The sequence below is a fragment of the Echiichthys vipera genome (assembly GCF_963691815.1).
Source record: "Echiichthys vipera genome assembly, chromosome: 6".
NCBI classification, from domain to species: domain Eukaryota; kingdom Metazoa; phylum Chordata; class Actinopteri; order Perciformes; family Trachinidae; genus Echiichthys; species Echiichthys vipera.
Window position 1 is genome coordinate 4,877,264 of NC_139831.1, and position 20,053 is coordinate 4,897,316.

Here is a 20,053-nt window from a genome sequence, read left to right on the forward strand (position 1 = left end):
CATGTTGACAGTTTGTTACTGTGGTAACAAAAGCAGAAGTTTCCCTTATCTTTCTTATGCATTAACTGAAGCCTGTATACAAGTACAGTAAAAGTAAGAGCAGATGCCTTTAAAGGTATATACCGACCTGCTGCTGTAGAAGCGGGTATATGGGTGACGTAGGGGTGGTGGTGGAAGTGAGGAGGGTTATCATTGATATCCGCCACCGTCACGGATACGGTGGCAGAGCTGGACAAGCCCTGGGGCTGCCCTCCATCTGTTGCCACAACCAGCAGCTGGTAATTGGCCCTGTCTTCTCGATCCAGCAGGGAGCTGGTGATAATCTGTCCTGTGGCCGGGTTGATGGAGAACTGGCCATGGCCTCCGGTCAGGCTGTAGCTGTGGAGAAAGATAAAGTAGGACAAGATTCAGTGAAAGCTTTGTGAATTTGATGAGGTTAGGCAAAAAAAGCAGACTGAGATGGGTTATTTGTGATCACAGTAATCAGTTCTGAGGAATATCCTGAACGCACAGAAATATGGTGATTCGATTCTGATTGCTTTTACTCCTCACTACCATTAGTGAAGTCTGAAAAAAACACAAATACACTGGTTTCCAATGATACTGAAAATCAATCTTCTCTGCCCCTGCCAATGGAAAGTTCAATTTGTATGAGTGAAAACATACTTTGATCAATTCTACGCAGAAGCTAATAACTGCATATAGAAAAAGAAAATGGAGAAAAGCTAAGAAAAGGGATTTTGTCATACTGCACCTGAACAGATTCATAATGTTGATGGTGTTTCTAATAAGTTATTACACCGTGACAGGACAAAAAATATGAAGTTATACAAAATCACTCTTCTCATTGGCCATGGAGCTACTTCAATTCCTGCATCATGAGCACATCTTATGTTACTATGAGGTCATTGTGTTATTACAGGTGTTTCTAGTGTAAATACTGACAGGCAGGTGTTACATAGGCCATTCCCTTAAAACAGTTTCTACATATTCAGTGCTGCACTGCCTGTGACTGAGGGGTTTTGTTCAGTCCTGTCACAGTGTGGTCTATAGAGGGCACTGTTTCAAACTTAACAAAAGCACATATAATATAGAATTAGGCTCCATAATGGTCTCCACATTTTACTGGCTTGACATCAGTAAACTGACTAAAGAATCCAGCTTCATATTCTATCAAATGCAGCCACTGTTTTCTGCTTCACTGCTCACAGAGAGCCACTGTGGTTCAGGCTAGATCACTCAAGTATCCTTTAGTGGATTTATCATATTCAATTGAATTTATTATTATTGTGGAACATAGTATTCATAAAAGGAAAAAAGAAATTCAATAGCTCAAAAAAGACATCACATATAATACAAATAAAACACTAAGTACATACCCGCATAACACCACATAACATAAAACTCTTCAGGACTGAGGGGGCCACAGTCTTTGGCTTTCAAACCAATATCATGTTTCACCAGGAGGACCCAGAGTCCCAGACAAAAATGTAAACTGACACATACATGTACACACCAGTGCATATTTTGAAAAGGCTTCTTGAAAAATCCCCCTCCAGAGATGGGACGACAAATTACAGAACAACTGTGAAAGCAGAGTGGATGCAAAGCTTATTTGGACATCATCAACAACATAAACAGTCCACGGATCTGAAACAAGTCCTTGGTTTTGGACTTACACTCAATGGGCTGTGAGAATCAAAACTAATAACTGAAGGTAACCAGTTACGGCCTCCATTAAGGACCCTCAAACCCCCTGGAACCCCTGGTGGGCACAACTCATACTGTCATAGACAATTAACATCCTCATTATTATGTTTTGGGAAACTGGAGCACACTGCGGTACCCCCCCCAATGTGCACCCAGTGGGGTTACTGAGGAGAGAGGAGGGGTCGGACTTGAGCCAGTGTCCGGCTTGAGAGAGACCGACCAGAAGCTCTTACAAGCTCCCCCGTGGAGGGGGGCTGTGAGTGTAAAAAGCTGTCATCCAGCTTGAGACTCCCAGCCCAAACAATGACTCTGAGTGTTGACTAAAACTCTATACTTTGCTCCTAAACTCCTGTCAACAATTGCAACATCGGCCTGGAATTTCACAAAGCCGGTGATGAGGTAAAACGCTTCACTGAAGGCGTGAGGAAAGCTAAAACCCAGTCCTGTACGATCCTTAGAGAATATTTTCACACCAGGGATTCAAAGCAAAGTACAGCTGACCCTATTACTCACAGTAGATACTGGAACTACATAGCTCTGCTCTGGATTGTTAAAAAATGGCTTTAAAATATTTGAATACTGCATTAATCTGTTTAATAAAGTAAAATTTGAAGTCCCTGGAAAAAAAACGATATACGATATAATTTGTGTAAATATTTTTGTTGGTAATTATTTCACTATGAGGCCACTTTTTAAAACTAGTCCCCTTTGCCACCGCTCATGCTTTTGCACCTTGATGATCAGAATAACTGGATGAGTCAACCCTACTTTATGTATTAATTGGATTAAAAGCGCAGCAGAGGCCTAGGGGGGTCATGAACCACACGGTCGATAGGTAGATTTGGAGGGGAACATTTGTTGCATATTGTTACACATTGTCTCAACTATCTAAAACTAAAATTCCACAGCCAATGTAACCAGGTAAAAAGACAAAAATGTTCCTTAAAAATAAAAATAAATGATCAGAAAATACATGTAAAGGAAACAGAGAAGTGCAAAGGCATAAAGGTACCTTATAACACCATTGGCGCCCACATCTGCATCAGAGCTGTTGACCAATAGCACATCCGCCCCGGTCTGGGCGTTCTCCATGATGGTGGTGTGGAAAGTGGAGGAGGTGAAAACAGGGACGTTATCGTTCACGTCGTCCACCAGAACAGTTACTGTCCCCGTACCGCTCAGAGATGGAGAACCTGGAGATGAACGGAGGAAAGAAAAAACTGAGTGTGACAATAGCAGTTTGCTTTTCCTTCAGTGAGCGCACTAAAAATAAGTGAAGGAGAAATTGCTTTAATGGCCAGGAAGGGAGCAACTCATTTCACTTTTCCCTTCACATGACAGACCTGAACATGGAGAATTTTCTTTTTGTGCCACATTGAGCTGGTAGAAGGGAAACAGTAGACAGAGGCATGGTGACTTATTGTATATGTCTTGTCATTCGCAGCAAGATCCACACTGAACCAATTTATATTCCTGTGAGGGTTCTGCCACAATGCATTAAATGCAAGCGAATTTCTCAGGCCAACGGTTTGGGTTTCCATCGGTCGCACTGCCACATCAACACAGCGCAGAACACATCAAAAAGGGCTCAATGTCTCTGTAACCAAATCTTTCATGTGTCCTTCCTGGGGTCTTGGACACTCAAAGATTTAATTTCCACAGCGATGTATCTATTTTAAGGTGCATGGCAATGAGCGAGTTGGTCTGTGGAATTTGAGCAAAGAGAAGTGCTATTTTCAGCAAAAATCCAACCGTTTCTCTCCCAGAGCGGGTGACGAAACAGGGCTTGCTGGGCCCCTGGGGGGATGGATTTAAATCAATAGCAGATGAAAACGAGCCGCAATGCAGAAAAACCTGAGGAAAAAAAGACATTGCCTTGCTTGAGCTGGCCTTTATAAGCCATCCTTAAATGGCACGCTGCACTGCCTGATATGGATTCCAAACATAAACACAAGTTCAGCCTTGTTACTGAAAGTCACAATATGGGATTCAGGGACATCTTTAAAGGCTTGGAGGTATTTCGAGCTCTTAATGATTTGCATGTGTTGACATTGTTTATAAGGACAGAGAGAGAGAGCACCTGAGGATTGAGTTCAGCTGAGATCTGCAAGCAGCATGAGGCACTTTTCCCACCTCTAACTTGTAGTTGTTCCCTCCTACAGCTCTCTTCAGGAATCTATGTGGATGTGTCAACTATAATACACCCAAATAAAAACATACACAATCTCGAGCTTTTATCCCCTGGGCTTGTGTACTCAGCTGATGAAAACATCAGATGCTTGAACTTGCGTACCGTGGAGGCCTGGATTAATAAGAGATAATAAAAAACACTTGGACGGTGGCCATCAACAGTCACTTAATGTGGAGCTGTGCAAAATCATAACACAAGGAGTCTGAGAAAAAAGGGTGACGAGGGGTGGAGGGACCTGAGAAAAGCATGAGGGACACTACGGCTCAGTTGCTGAGCCAGCGTGGATTATCTTGTAAATATGATAAAATCAGGTCAACACGCTCATTATGTATTGTGCCAATTCTTCTCATTTGGAAGTCAGATGAATTATGTTTCCCTCAGCCGCCTCCTGAGATGATACATGAGTAGAGAACTTGCCTGCTTTCTTTCATACTGTACCATGTGCAACCAAAGATGGGGAAAATTAACACGATCCAGAACTCTTTTGCTTTTAGACACATTGAGACACATCGTCCAGGCACTCGGTTTAGATATTAGGGATTTTAGACATGCTAGCATCATGGCTCTATGGACGGCAAAGTAGGCCAGTCAATGAATCCTACTGACTTGCTGACTCCTTGGGGTAGCACTGGCTAGTCCTGCATGTCAAATTGTGCTCCAAAAAGTCGCTGTTTTAAACACGGGGGATACTTTGTTAGCATTGTGAATTCATAACTACGTAGTTAGGTTCAGGCTAAGCTGAGCATGTTTTGGTTGCAGGTTAAAAGTCCATGTGGCGAGCAAAATAAGCAGAAAGCATTGGCCGTCATGCAATCATGGAAACCATGGACGACTGTGACTATGAATAGCCTTTTGTTAGCTTTTTGTTATTATTTATTTGCATTCATATGCAGATATCTGTTCTTAGAGATGACATCTCCATACTCCAACTCAATTCTTGCATCTCAAGTTACTAGTCTAACTGTAAATGACTGTCGCTCGGAAGAGGAAGTCTTGGCCCCAGATATCCTCTGACTATACTGGAAAGCCTGAAATATTAGCTATATTATTACATTTCATCAGACAGATGGGTTCAGAGATTGGGAACAGCTAACAAAACTACTTTGTGGAAATGTTACGAACGTAACTAAAGTGACATGGGGGACATACAGGACATGAACAGGACACAAACTGCAGTCTCCCAGGTGAAGGTCCTGTATTTGTTGGATCCATCCACCACCCCAACCTCCTCCCTACACAGACTATGTCGCTCTTAGCTCTGGAGGACTTGCCCTGAGAGTTTTTAATTATGTAGTGGAGGGGTTTATTTGTATCAACGCAGATGGCGGTATTAGGCTCTGGACCTGAGAACGGGCTGGTTATACAGGTATAGAGATCCACTCTTCACATAAACATACATACATACATACATTTGTGCCAGCAGGGTAAAATTCAAACGGCCTGTCAAACCAACAAATGTCCTTGAAAAAGAAATGAAATTCCCTTCAAGCTCTGCGGCTGCTGTTGAATTGCTGACACTAAACTGTGACCTCCCTGCGGGCAGAGAGGAGATTAAGAAGATCAACAAATCTGATCATAAACGTGGGGTTAACGTGGGCTGTGGAGACCACCGCAGCTTCTTTCAGGAGGGCAGGGGATTCCTCCCAAAATGCGATTTGAGACAGTTTACTGTAACATCTCTTCGCTGCCTGACTTTATGATAATAAACAGACATTCGACCTTAAGCTTTTCATGCATCCAGGTTTTTCTGGTCAGAACAGAAGTGGCTAACATGTGCGTTCAGCGTAAACACATCTGAATTCCAGAAGCAAAATAAATGACACAAACAGAGGTAACAGTAAACAGTTCTCATCCCAAAAGGGGCCCAGAAACCATGCAACACTAATCTTTAGTGAGTCATTACCAAAATGAGTCATGTCCTCTGCAGCTCTACTGAAGACTTCACTCACTTTTTATCGGTCTTGTTTATAACCAAATATAGGCAGTGTTGAATTTTGAGGTGATTATGCATTTCCACCTTCACAAATATTTTTGATGAAGAGCATACTGCTTATAAACACAAAACTCCCAAATCATTGGTGATTTATACATGCGGTGACAAATTTGGTGTCGAATGCAAAGAGTGAACAGCAGCGGAAACACGATCCAAGCAGAAAATGTAAATTGAATTTAGGTAGCATCAAGTCTGTACCGTATCATCACAGGGCTGTTATGTAATCAAACAACCACCACATGGCGAAGTGCCCAAACAAATGCAGTGGGCAGAATGACTTAATCATCAACATACTTGATTGCAGCTGGCTAATCCGCCTATGCCCGAGCCTGCAATGTCAAGTTTAAGTCCGCAACGCGATTGGATTGACATGAGTCATCCTTCGGGAGGTTGTCGTGGCAACAGATTAGAGCGGCCCCGGCTCCTCCTCGGCTGATCCTCTTAATTGAGGGGTGATCCAAGTCAGCAAGGTGTCTTTATCACTTTAAGTTCAACCGGTGCGAAGCTGCTGCTGCTGCCAGGCAAAGTGTGTTTGACAGTCAGCAACTCACTAAGACCGTTGTTGATCAAAGATGTTCTGTGCAGGCTGGAGCTGCGGGGCTGATAAGTGGCTCTGGGAGCTAAGTGGCTTTGTCTACAAACGCCATTAGCTCCTACCAAGAGACTGAGTGACTGAGGAAAATATTTGATTTTGAACATCCAGTCAGCTGCTATATTTTATTCTGAACTCAAACTAACACAGCGAGTGTGGTTGTTGCATTTCAATAGCATTGTTTCCCCACTAAGAGCGGAAGCAGTCCAAGCTACAAGGCTGGCCCAGTGTGTGTGTGTGTGTGTGTGTGTGTGTGTGTGTGTGTGTGTGTGTATGTGTGTGTGTGTGTGTGTGTATGTGTGTGTGTGTGTGTGTGTGTGTGTGTGTGCCCTCCTTCCAGGCGTTCCACCTTCGCGCAGGATGTGATGTCACAACCTGTTTACTGCTTCAGGAGAATGAACAACCTCTTCTGCCACTGCTACTGCTTGCACGACCTTTGACCTGCACTGCGTCTGTCACCAAATGCATCATGGACTGCAAGGCACAGGACACTGTTACCCCAGCTAATCCTTGGTAAGCATAGAGCAAAGACGACCCACCCCCACCTTTGTGAAGACCTAAATCGTGCTCAAATGCTTCCAAAGCCCCCTGACACTCATGAACCTGTGCTGACCCCACTGTCGTCGACAGGCGTTAGTTCAAACGGAGCATTTTTCACATCTTTCTCGGTGTATCACTTGTCACAGCATCATGCGCCTCTGTGCAGCCTCAGGACGTGCCTTCTTAGCCTCCCGGGGCTCACTGATATCGCATAACCTGGCAGCTGTTTCCCCCCCAAAACCCGCTGTCCAATGTGTAAATAGTTCAGCTCTATCTTGTTACATCACGTGGGCTGACAGATTTAGTCATCAAGGAACCCTATATCTTCACAGGTATGCAAATGTATGTAAATGACAGTTGTTTCAAATAGTTACAGTTGAGGGTGAGACATTCTTAAGATGCATACGACAGCGTCTTCTTAATAACGGGGCTCGACATCGCAGCTGAGAATGCCGTCTGTTTCCGATTCTTGAATTTCCACTGAATACCGTACCTGTAATAGTAGGAAAAACAAACCCAGAACACTTTTTTATGATGTAGAAAATAACCTTCATCCCCTTCTTCTTTTTTGGGAGGGAGTGACTCTACAGGAGAGGAATGTTCTGCAAGAGTGTGCTGAGAAATGCCAGCATCCCCTCCAAACACTCTTTGCTGGAATCTGGCAAAGCCTAGGAAAGAGTGTCAGGGTCAATGATTTAGACGACTGCAGCTAAGGCGGGTGTCACCTCGGGGGGGCAGCGATGGGGATATGGCGAGGAAATATGCCTAAGTCTGGAAGCGCAGCTATGACAAATGACATCATTTTGCCATGGAAAGAGAGCTGGTGGAAAATTGCAGCGGGAAGTCAGCTGCCTAACGGTGGCTGCCATGCACTGTGGTTAGAAAAGTATTTTTTCCATTGGCAAATCCTGTCCCCAGATCCTCCTTTTTTTTTTTCGTTCTACACTAGTTTTGAAAATTTGACACTCTTCTATAAGGCTACATACATATGTTTTATTTTGTCTTATTTGCCTGTAGACATTTGATGCAACACTGATGTCATTGAACTCAACTAAGCAAAGCCATGCAGATGAATGTTCATCAAATGACCAAAAGATCCCTGATTGAGACTGAAAAACATATCCAGGTCACTGAATGCACATGTTTGACAGCAGAGAACTAGTGTGGGAAACTGATGTGTTTGCATTCTTATTGACCATTGTGTTTAAAGACCTCTAATTTGGAGCTCACTTCTCACACAAAAACAGATTATGCAATCAGTGCACTACCTCACCTCTGTCTGTTTGTGCCATGAGCATAATCTTATTGCAGGGGTTAATCTTAGGTTACTTAGGAAAGCAAATAGCCATGACCTGACACTTCTCTCCTGGTGATTACAGCCTCACATCATCTTTATTTGCCTCTTGCTGAGAAATTATCAACATCGTAGCTCAAATCAAAGACAAACTGTGCACTTTTACACAAGTGATATCGCTGTGGCTACGAAATTGTTTTGGAAGCAAATGCCACTCATCGCTTACAGTCCAGACGGGTGCGTGTGTGTATATTTGATCCACATTCATCTCGGTTATTATTGCACACGAGGAAATGAGGTTTGAATCCAGAGAAGCATGCTCCCTCAATCAGTAAAGAAAATAGAGGACCTTGTGGTACCGCGTTTCCATGAGGTGGTTTTTGCCCTAGAGAGCTGTGCTGTAGTCACTGAGCTCTGAAGTGGTATGGATACCATAAAGGATAAGTCCGAGCTAAGTCCTGGTGATAACCCTGTCTCCAAGTCTGGGGGTATTCTCTAAGGGAACACATCAGACTGATGGTATTCAGATAACTGTTTTTTTATCCTATGAGCAGCCATTACAATATGGGATAAAGTAGAAAGACGCTGGCGTCAGTGCACCTCCTTTCACACAAAGCAAGTGAATCCGTCGGGGAGCTCAAAGCGCTCGAGCTGCATGAGGATTCCTCCCCGCTTTAATTGAATCTTAAAACACCAGTACCATTTCATTAAATGCACTACATTCCCTTCAGATCTGGGAATGACACAGTTGGGGCAGTGACAACTAAAACAGAGCTCTCTGTTTGATATTTCACAATAATCCCAAAGAACTTAAAGTGCTTGTTAAACTGACGGTGGGAATGACGTTCAATTCTGTGTGCTAATGTTTCATTGCTGAATGTGAGCTGGATCGGAGCTGAGATCTAAGTGGTTCGTTTCAGTGAGGATCACGTTTGGAGAAAATGGGAGAACCCAGAATAACCCCAAAGATACTGGCGTCCAAAATAACAAGCTTTCAGGACCCTGACGCTAAACTAGACCGGCTGACCATCTGTTGCCTCCTCTTCCATCTTAGAGATCCACAGACAGTTTTCTCTGTAAGCCTCTCAACCCAGAAAGTATTGTCTAGCATAAACATATGGCAGGGTCTAAGCACCTTATTAGTGTACATTACCACTGGACAAATCACATTAACCTCCAACAAGGTGCCGTGGCCATACTTTCTGAACCGGAGGGGGTCCAAATTCATGTGTTAATGATGATTAAGTGATCTGTTTTTTGACCGCTGCAGCTGCTATGAGGGTACACACTGCTGTGAGAGCCTCGCAGGGGGTTGATTTGAAGGAAACAGCAGCACCCACCTCCTGGGAAAGGCTGCGAGTTGCCCCGAGTTGCTCAGTCTAAGCCGTGCTAAGCAGCAGGTTTGAGTGTCTCTGCTGGCACAAGAGATTATCTCTTCCTTCAATATATGATTGACTGATGTTTTATCGAAAATACAGACAAACAAGGATAAAGCTGGGATGTTCAAACAACCGGATTCATTAAAGTGGGAAGTCCAGGACAGGTTGACTTAGGGAAGACGGATGAATGTGTAAATTTATGAGACAGCCCATCTGTAGCCTGAAGCTTAAGGCTAAACGGTTAATTACGGTTTATGGACTGCGGCTAGATTGTCCTCTTCAGGGACAGCGTAAATAAAACACATCATTACTCAAGGGGGAGAGAATTGGCCGCCATCAAGGCAAAATTGACATTTTTCTGCCTCTGAGAACCTGTTGCTTTGCAACAAAGCTTCTTTTAATGCGACCCTGTCCGGCACCCATGAATGGCCTCGGCGGAGCTGAGTGCAGGGTGCGAGCTGTCCCAATGCACAGTTTGCCAAACATAACAGAGTAAACAGAGGTTTTCTCACACTTAACAAGCAAGAGAGTGAAAGGGATATCTGAGAAGAACACTCAGAGCTGCTACGCGCTGTAGAGGGGAAAGAATATTACTAATAATACTGAAATCTCAGAGGCATTCGTCAAATTAAATCTAATGTTATACAGTTGGCCAGTTATTTATGGAGTGCCGCGTCCGACTCCTTTTGCATAATTCCTTCCACATATGTTATGGATAGGGTTTGGCGGTTTGCAGGCAGGCGGAGAAAGCATATCGACAGACAAATAGTGCTGCTTTTTCTCATATTTTAGGTCCTGTGGTGAAATTTAATGAAGTGATGTTCCTTTTGTGTTTTTATTACAATGGTGCTTTTATTTGCTGTGTTGTTGAATATTTGGAGAGCAGTGCATCTGTGGGGCATTCTGTAGCTGTTTTCCATTTAGTGACACAGCAATACCAGCTGATCATAACCAGCGAGAGGTGGACAACATACACTGGCAGCAGAACCCGCTCATAACACAACTCTATAATGTTCATACGTTGGCCATAAAAATCTGAAATACGACTTTGGAAAAGTGCTTAAGAGTGAAAAGCATGCAAAGTTATTCACACATTACATACTGCAAGTTATTGAAATAGTAAAGCAAGTCATGAACAGCTCCAATAAGTTATGATGAAATTAGCTCTGTGAGAACTTTATGTGCTAACCAGGGTCCTGGGAGAAACACAGCAAATAAACATCATTAAATAGTGAATCTCGCCAGGCTAACCATCCAACCCACAACACCTTTAAAAAAAAAAAAGGTTTCTTACCAACGCTATTTACACAAACATTCAGATCAAGCTATTGTTAAAGTGTAGCTGGGAGTGGAAAAGAGAAAACAGGCGTTAGGGAAAAAACTCTGTATGACCACATTGTTGCTGCACAGTTTTTAAAGAGCTAATCCAGAATGTTACAGCTCTGTTAAAGTTCATTTGAGGAACCTGATATTTTATTTGGCTAAGTCCTGTGTTGCCACTAGACTGCAGACTGGCTGAAACCTTCAGAAATGGACCCCATTAAAGATTTATTGTGGCGTGCATTTGGACAGTGATCTAGTAATGCCCCGGCCACATTTTAACACCGCATTATCAGTGTTCGTACAGGACTTCATTTGCTCTAAATGTCTATTTTCTTAACATGCCAGAGATTGATAGACATGTGCTCAGGTTAGACTTTATTTGTTGTTCTTGTTCAAAACTTGATGACAGGCTGGGGATTGACAATTCATTATTCAATTAATCAAGTCAGGGGGAGGAAGACTGGAGGGTGTTTACACCAGATTCATGTGAGCCATTTAACAGAAGAAAAGATCCTGCTTTGAGTAGGGATGGTCATTAAAATTCTTTATCTACTAAGCGGCCATTTAGACCCAAATCTTCCCCTTACCAACCAGCCAAATAGGCCACATACAAACAGCATGGCACTATGGAGGGATGTGCTGGAGGGATGTGAAAGACATGGGATTTCTGTGCAACCGTATCCGCCATAATAGGCATGGGCCAAGGGATTTACTGTGCCTTCCCTTTAATAAATGTGACCAAACATGGTGCATGTCAATGCAGCCCGAGGACGCTCTCACCACCACACGCAGACTCCCAAGAACTCAGAGGACAACAGACACACGAATACAAATACATAAACGAACACAAATACAAATGGGCAGATACAAGCATGTGAACACATACAATTTTTACCTCACATGCACTGCCTCGCCTCAATATCTCCTCAACTGAATCTACATTAATTTTCTCAACCAAGGGATGTTTAGATGATGTTCAAAACTGAGAACCAAGGTTAAAACTACATCAGTACAAACCAACCCATAAATAGAAGAGACAATAGGCCACTTCAAACACAACAACAACAAACGTTGATGACTTGAAACTTTCTTGGTGACTCACCTCTTGCTTTCCAAGGCTCTTCCATTGTAGGAAAAGAAGCTTAAACTAACTGAGAAAAAAGTTTTCACAGAAAACCTGAACCCAGTGTCTATGTACCCAGTTCTATAAGGTACTTTTGGCCAATGGGCTAAAAACACACACTGGAACAGCTGCCAGATGCATAAAAATATATTTTCTTCAACCACAGATGCCCCGTAAAGATATGCCATAAACACTGAGTGGCAGAAGTATCTTACTGTGTGGCTCTGCTGGAAATCCTATTGTTATTCTTCCATGGGGGCAAAACGTATGCGTTGCTAAGCAGTAGACTACAAATCTGACCTGCCGGCAGCTGATCCCAGATGTTGGCCCCGGCATTAAGATCAGCCCCAGACCCTGAGGCTCCCAATGTCTCCTATTATCTGCACAACTTTTTAACTAAGAAGTGCTGCAAAACAACTTTCCATAAACAAGGAAGTGAGAGAGACAGAAAACAGAAATATCCGTGGTCTGATCTTACAGTTTCCTCTTAACAAGACGCCTTGTAAAACACCTTTTACGCGGCTTGTGTGAATGCCACATTATAGGTGGCTGTGCATAAATTTCATATAATGGCAGATCTTTGCCAAATTCTGCTGCCCTCCCAAGCCAGAACACATTATGGGAACCAGCACCCGGTGAGCCCCTTTATTTCCATCCATTTCACGACAGATTTCAGTCAGCACAGCAGGAACAGAGGGTCCTGAAGCTCTGCTCAGGCTGCGATTAATGAGTTCACCTTCACTGAAGTGACTGAGAATGTCTCAGGAGGATGGGCCGCTATAGCACAACACACAGTGCACAGCCCTGCCTGCATATGTGGAAGTCAGTCTGTGATTCATTCAAAAGCTGAGTATATTTGTCCAATCATAAGTCATGTAGCACTTCTAAAACACCACATTATCTCTTCTACTCCTGATGAATTGTTTGCACAGTAGTTTCTGCAGTACTTTGACATGGCTGTCATACAAATACTAAATATGACGTTACGAGCTTTTTTTTAACAAATGGAAGTTGAAATCTTGGGGTGAGTCTTTTTTTCTCTCTCTCTGTTTTGTAGAACTAGTCAAATACGGCATCGCAGGAAGATAAAGGCAGCCGTTAACATGTTAAGATGAATGTCTGTGGTTGAAAATGGGTCATGGTAGACAGCAGACTCGGAGACATGTCTGCACCATCCACCTTCAACATTTCCTGCCAGATAGCGCCTGGGAGAACCATTTCCCCCCACTGTCTCAGCCGAGGCCTCAAAAATGTGAGAAAATGCTGCTGGGTAATTTGGCCTGTACTATGATTATGGGTTTTTTGATATTTTGATATTCTACCCCAAATCCCTCTTTCTTTCTCTTTCCAACATTGTACTGAAAAGCCCTGTCAAAATATTTTGGAATTGTTGTCAGGGTTCTAAATGCGGACTCCTTGTGAAGCGTACAAAAAGGGATCGAATCCTAATTAGTACGTTCGCTTGTTGGGCGACTTTGTCCATGTGGCACCAAACCTCTGAAGAGTATATGAAGCAAGAAAATCTTAACAAAGCATGAAGATAAACACTTTTTTTTGTGACTTAGACTTCTGAAAGTTTGATGCGGTTTCACGGTTTTTGATTGATGTACTCTCGTAATGAAAATGTAGCCTTAAATGAAACAATCTCCCCCACAAATATGCAAATAATCATTGACTAGGTGATGGTTATAAAACTTAAAAGTGTGTTTACGCAGAAGTATCAAAAACTCCCCACGCAACATTGTCTCAATTCTCACCAAAGCCTGTGCACAGTCAAAAATACACAGCGTTATGAACGGTCACATGGTCAGTCCAGGAATGAAACAGAACCACCCTCAGACCATGACGGCCGTGCCAGAGCAGCGCAGGGAAACATATACTTAACTGGGATACCATGTGATTTGGCTGCAACGGGGATACGCATGTACTCCTTTAACTGCACATTAACTGGCCTCTATGCAATAACAAGTTAACCTTTTATCTGGCTATAACGAGATCCACCGCTGTATCCAAATAAACAGAGGATGCTGTTCAATCGAACCCACTGAAAGGACTTCTGGGGAACAGGTCGAAAAACACCCACTTTTTTGCAAGCCAAAAACTGTTTTGGTTTCTGTGCAACACACAAAGAGTGCTGTGCACACTGTGACATCGAAATGCCGTTTGTTGACATTGCTGTTACATATGCCGTTTATGAAAATATTCTTTTTCAGCTCGGTTTGGCTGTCTTGATTACAAAATATGCTTCTAGCTTTGCTAAAATTCAACAATGCCCATGTAGGGACATATTACACAATGCTCAGTCCTCGCCAGATACACCCAGATCATCGTGATAACTTGAACAAGTTGAATGTGGTGCGAGTTCAGAGATAAACAACAGATTCTGGAACACTATGAACTCACACATAATACTGCAAGGCCAGCATAAAATCATTTGTTACATAAAAACCGTCAAACATTTCAAGATGGCGTCAGCTCCAACTTTCGCTGCGGCCTCACCTGAGTCTGTGGCTGTGATCAGCAGCATGTATTTCCCCTGAGCCTCACGGTCCAGAGTCTGGGTCAGGCTCAACTGACCGCTGGATGACAGGCTGAAGGCGCCTTCGTCATTCCCACCACTGAGCATGTAGCTTAGCTGGCCGTTGGCACCTTGGTCATCGTCTCTGGCAACAACCTGGAAATCACAAAAACAAGCTACTTTAGAGGTTCTGGGAACGAAACTTGTTCTTGTACAGGAAATGTGTTTTTCATTTCCAGCAGCAGAACAAGTTCCTCTGGAATAAACAGAAGAACTGGAGGGTAAGAGGGAGCTGTAATAGCATGGCAGAAGTGCTGGAAAGTAACATGTACTACATTTAAGTACAGTACAATTTTGAGGTACTTAACATCTGTGTGTCAAGTACAAAATAGCACAACATGACAATACCTACAGCATTTTCGATCAACCACTTTATAGCAAACAGCAAAACATGCACCCCAAAATAAATATATATTGTATATATTTGTTGCATTAGTCATATTTAAATGTTGCTGTTACAGTCAGAACCAGACAAATGCACATGACAACACTTATCGGTGCCTTCACTCGCATGCACACACACACACACACACGCATCTGTGTGAATGAATGGTGAAGCAAACATCACAAACGAAACGTGCAAATTGATTCAACTGAAAAAGATCCAGACGAAACTAAACAAGATTTGACAATTTCTATGTCACATTTTCATTATTAAGCTGAGGTTTAACTGCATACTCTCTTAATTGCTATTATTATAAAGTATAAGGTGACTAAAGATGGCCGCCATCTTTTCAGTTTTGGCATGCAAACACTGATGCCTGTTTGCCAGCCTGGCAACCACTTTTAAAAGTTGGTATTGAGCCCTGCACACATTCTTCTCACATATTAAAAGCTGACTCTATATGTAATAAAATACAATCCTGCTCAATTCAACACCCTCAGGTGTTTTATAGCTATAGTCTTACTTGGTATGAGCAGACGTTTATGTTGGCTAATGTTGGCGAATATTGGCAAACTAACCATTGCTGAAATACAAAAGTTGAAGAAGATGGAGATGGATTGGGCCAGCACTATAAAAACCAATGTCAAACACCACCAGATAAGCTTTGACATGAAACCCTCAAGGGAAGAGCAAAAGAGGCCAGCCATCTGGATCTCCAGGTAGACACCAAGACACTTGGATACACCTGGTGTCAGATAGGAAAGAAAGCTAATGACGAAGAACTCAAGGACCCTCATCCATGGCCTATACTCCATAATAAGGCATAAGTAAGTAAACGAAGTAACGTATTGCTGTGCAATTGTCATTAGATCTGGTTAATGACTGTATGAGTGTTCTCTACTTTTGCTACATTTATTGGATGATATAAATGTGAGCTCTATTCAGTAAAGGTTCTATCATCTCACTTTAAGTATCGTACCTCAAAATGATGTTTAAGTAGAAGTCTTACAGTTACTCTCTATCACTGGAGAGAAATGATCTCCAGAAAGAGCAGCGTAGAAACTCCAGAGCAAAGGCCCAAGCGCCATATAACATACCGAACCAAAAAATCTCATTCTTGCAGTTTTACAGTTGTTTTTCTCCCTGGATGGTTTTTAGTGGAGCATTCTTGCGAGAAATATGTTGCTCAATTCACGCAGCCAAATATAGCTGGCAGTAACCCAGCGTAACCACCGTCCTGAGTCTTTCCACTGAAGCAGCTGAGGGTTAATTACCATCACGGTGCTGGGCGGCGCCATGAAGGTAATTGTCGAGGGAAGGAAGATCATTACTTATTCACTTTGTCTAATCAGACTTTCCCAGGGAATCCACAAAAAAAGTGAGTACGAAACTATTAGTCTGTCTGACTTTTCCCCCCCTCGTACTGCAGCATTAAACTACCACATTTAACTGCCGTGCCCAAATGCATCATGGCCCCCCCCCTCCCTCGCCGCTGTGCATGCTGCAGACAGGCATAGCCAGGTTAGCGCACAGATGTGTGTTCTTGTGTGGCAAAGCCCACCACGTCTGGACCCCTTCCCACCACATAACGGTACCCTCATTTCCTCACAAGGTACACAAGCAAAAGTGGAATTGTGCCGTCACTGGAACTCAGTCCATCAGCCCTCCATTTTTTATGTATGGCTCATTTAGTCATCAGGGTGGTTGGGACGTTAATTGCCTTGTCATGCAATTTAGCCCAGTTTCATATTTCAGTGAAATCCTATAAAGCCCTAACTGTGCGGAACAAATTACAGTCATATATCATTTATATATCATTTCAGTCAGGTATTTGTCCTGACATTTAGCAAAAAAAGTGCAGTGATGCTGCTCACATACCTGCACTTATTAAGTTAGTATTACTACAAATTTGTTTAAGGTATTAGCTTATAAGGTCTTGGAACTGTCATTCAAAACACTGCCGCCCTGTCTGTGGTTTTAAATGACTTCCTAACTGCTTGAATTTCATTTAATGTATTGACAAAAAGAGAAAACAAACACACTGACCTGCAGGATGTTTTTCGGTAGGTTCTCCAAGTTCTCCTGGACATTTACAGTGTAAGGAGAGAGCTCAAACACAGGTGAGCAGTCATTGACATCCAACAACACGATGTTCACTGTTGCACGGTCCACCCTGGGGCTGCTGCCTCGGTCGGCGGCTTGGACCACCAGCGAATAGGATGAACACGCCTCACGGTCCAGCTGCTTGGCCACGGAAATCACTCCCGTAACAGAATCAATCCTGAAATCAGAGTTGGTGTTTCCTCCTGAGATAGAAAATCGGATCTGCCCGTTGGTGCCCTCGTCTGCATCGCTGGCAAACACCTGGATGACATCAGTCCCAGTCAAGGTGTTCTCCTCGATTTCAATGTCGTAGATGTTCTGCGAGAAGCTCGGTGTGTTGTCGTTGACGTCCAGAACCAGCATAGTCACATCCATCATTGAAGACAGAGGGGGTTCGCCTTTATCTGTAGCTACGACAGTGAGGGTGTAGTTTGAAAGCTCTTCGCGGTCGAGTTCCCCGACCAACCTGACGTCCCCATCGATAGTACTGATGCTGAACTTGTTACCAAAAGGTCCTTTGAGGGAGTACTCGACGTAGCTGTTGGGTCCACTGTCTGCGTCTGTGGCCTGGGCAGTGAACACGACCGTGTCCACTGGCGTGTTCTCCTGGATGTAGGTCATCCTCTGAGAGGTGAAGGTCGGCGAGCAGTCGTTGACGTCCAGGAGAATGATGGACACCTGGGCAGTACTGGTGAAGCGGATCATGGGAGGAGGAGCCAGGTCGTTGACTGTGATCACCAGGTTGTAGAAGGATTGGATTTCTCTGTCTAAGGCCTTCTTGGTTTGGAGGACTCCTTCCTTGCTGATGACAAAGTGGCCCTGGGGATCACCGGATGCAATTCTGTAGAGAAGTTGAGCATTTGGGCCTGGAAGAGATGCCAAGAGGGAATCAAAAGACAATGATAATGATTACTGAATTATTTCAAAAATAGATTTCTTTATGGTGATGTTTTAAAGCTACAGTGATGAACTAAACCTAAAGGTTAAATCCAAATGCCAAAGTGATGTAACAACATAAATTCAGTTTAGTAAACTGTAGGACTGCAACTGACTATCTAACTGGACTAATCTGACAATCATTTTGTCAAATTCATAGTCTATAAAATGTCAGAAATAGAGAAAAATCTATGTTAAATGTTTTGTTATGTCCAAAACCAAGAACCCTCAGGTTACTATAATGTATAATACATAAAATAATAAAATCTTCACATTTGAGAAAACTTAATCCAGCAAAAGTTTGGCATTGTTGCTTTAGAAAAAAAAATACTACAACAGTTATTCAGAAATCGATTAATCTTCTGTTGGGCTACTAATCGTTTCATCTCTAGTAAACTGAATGCAGCATATTTACTGATACACTGAGCCTCAAGCGCTTGATACAAGAAGATACTGAATGACAACAGAGAACTCTGTGAGATTTGAAATTACATTTGTATTTTTCTCCTAATCTTTAATGTGTTAGTAGAAAATTGACAAAACCTGGCACCAAAATGTAATTTGGGCAAATAGGAGGATTCTGTGGTGGAGAAGGAATTGAATGGGGTGCTCTTTTCTTTTAAATCTAATATTTTGTACAATCTGTACGAGAGAGTCTGGGGGTATTTTTAACTACGAACCTTGTCTACAACTATTAAGCATGACCTTGAATTTAATAAATAGCCAGATGACAAACAGACAGAACGGTATGAGTAGAGGTCAAATGTTGATATTTTTGACTGGAGTCCATTGTTCCAGATGTGATTGTAAAATATTCTGCATTAGTTGGAATTAGACACTGAGTTAAGCACTTATATACGTTATCAACATCCATTTCCACAAATTGTGCATGTGCAGCAGCTGGAGCTGTGGCTGCTGCTCTCGTCCTCCAAGCAGACGATTTATTCATGTAGCATGACAGATTTCTATCAAAAGACAAACACCACTACAAACCACTTCCTAAACTGATAGTGCGGTCGTGGCTTTTTGGAAAATCCCTCCCGAATGAAACAATTATTCAACTGAGATAACTACAGTGCGACTGAGTGGATGGAAGCACTAAACTATCTATCCTTGAAATGTGGCCTAATCCGCAGCACTCCCCTGGAACTGGGGGGTTAAAATGAGCTTAAATTGAGCGTCTGTAATTCAACTCAACGGGGTATTCATGTGGAAAGCTCCGGCACCTTCCCACACTCCAGCGTGTATTTACAGTACACAAGTAATCCCTTATCAGAAGGTTGAGTGCTACTTCCATCCGAGTTTAGCCTACGGCATCTAGAAACAAAGTCTGGGGGTCGGGGGTCAGAGTATAGGAAGTGCTAACAATGGCGGCGTTTTATTTTGACAGTGGAGAGCGTCAACTATATATCTGCAGAAGACGACGCGGTCAGATTATGTGGACAGTGGAGAAAGAAGCCAGACTCTGGTTGAGAACTAGGCAGCGTATTTCCCAGGAATGTAGGTCACAATAACCACATTAGGTCTGGGTGAAGCGGTAATTACAGCTGAGGAGAGTAGCGGTGACTGTTCATAATACCACACGGCACTTCACATTCACAAAACCCACCACCTGAAATGCCGAAAAAAACTCAAGCCGCTTAATCACATGGTGAAAATGTATTTCATCTAGTCATTAATGCACGGCGAAAAAAATAAAAATGAAAAATAAAATGTAGGTTTGAGAGCTTCTGTGTAACCAACTGTCATAACAAAATGACAGGCCGGCATTAAATTAATCTGCTTTGGCGAACTCTCTTGATTTATACAGTACGGGAGTACATTACTGCTTAAAACAGAGCTGATCTTTAAATATACGGATATCTCTGGGGTACTTGACCAGAGGTTAACATTAGGATTATCTACA

The 20,053-nt window shown here is 42.9% G+C and overlaps 1 protein-coding gene across 1 annotated transcript in view; it reads right to left on the minus strand.

Moving 5' to 3' along the window:
- The window catches only part of fat4 (FAT atypical cadherin 4), a 104,913-nt gene that overhangs the window by 24,182 nt on the left and 60,678 nt on the right, over nt 1-20,053 (minus strand). Inside the window, exons 5-8 of the mRNA XM_083915955.1 lie at nt 17,155-18,077; nt 14,645-14,819; nt 2,723-2,903; nt 128-378 (exon numbers count right to left, since the gene is read on the minus strand). Coding sequence (XP_083772081.1) covers nt 128-378; nt 2,723-2,903; nt 14,645-14,819; nt 17,155-18,077 — 1,530 coding nt within the window. The remainder of the gene's footprint in view (nt 1-127; nt 379-2,722; nt 2,904-14,644; nt 14,820-17,154; nt 18,078-20,053) is intronic.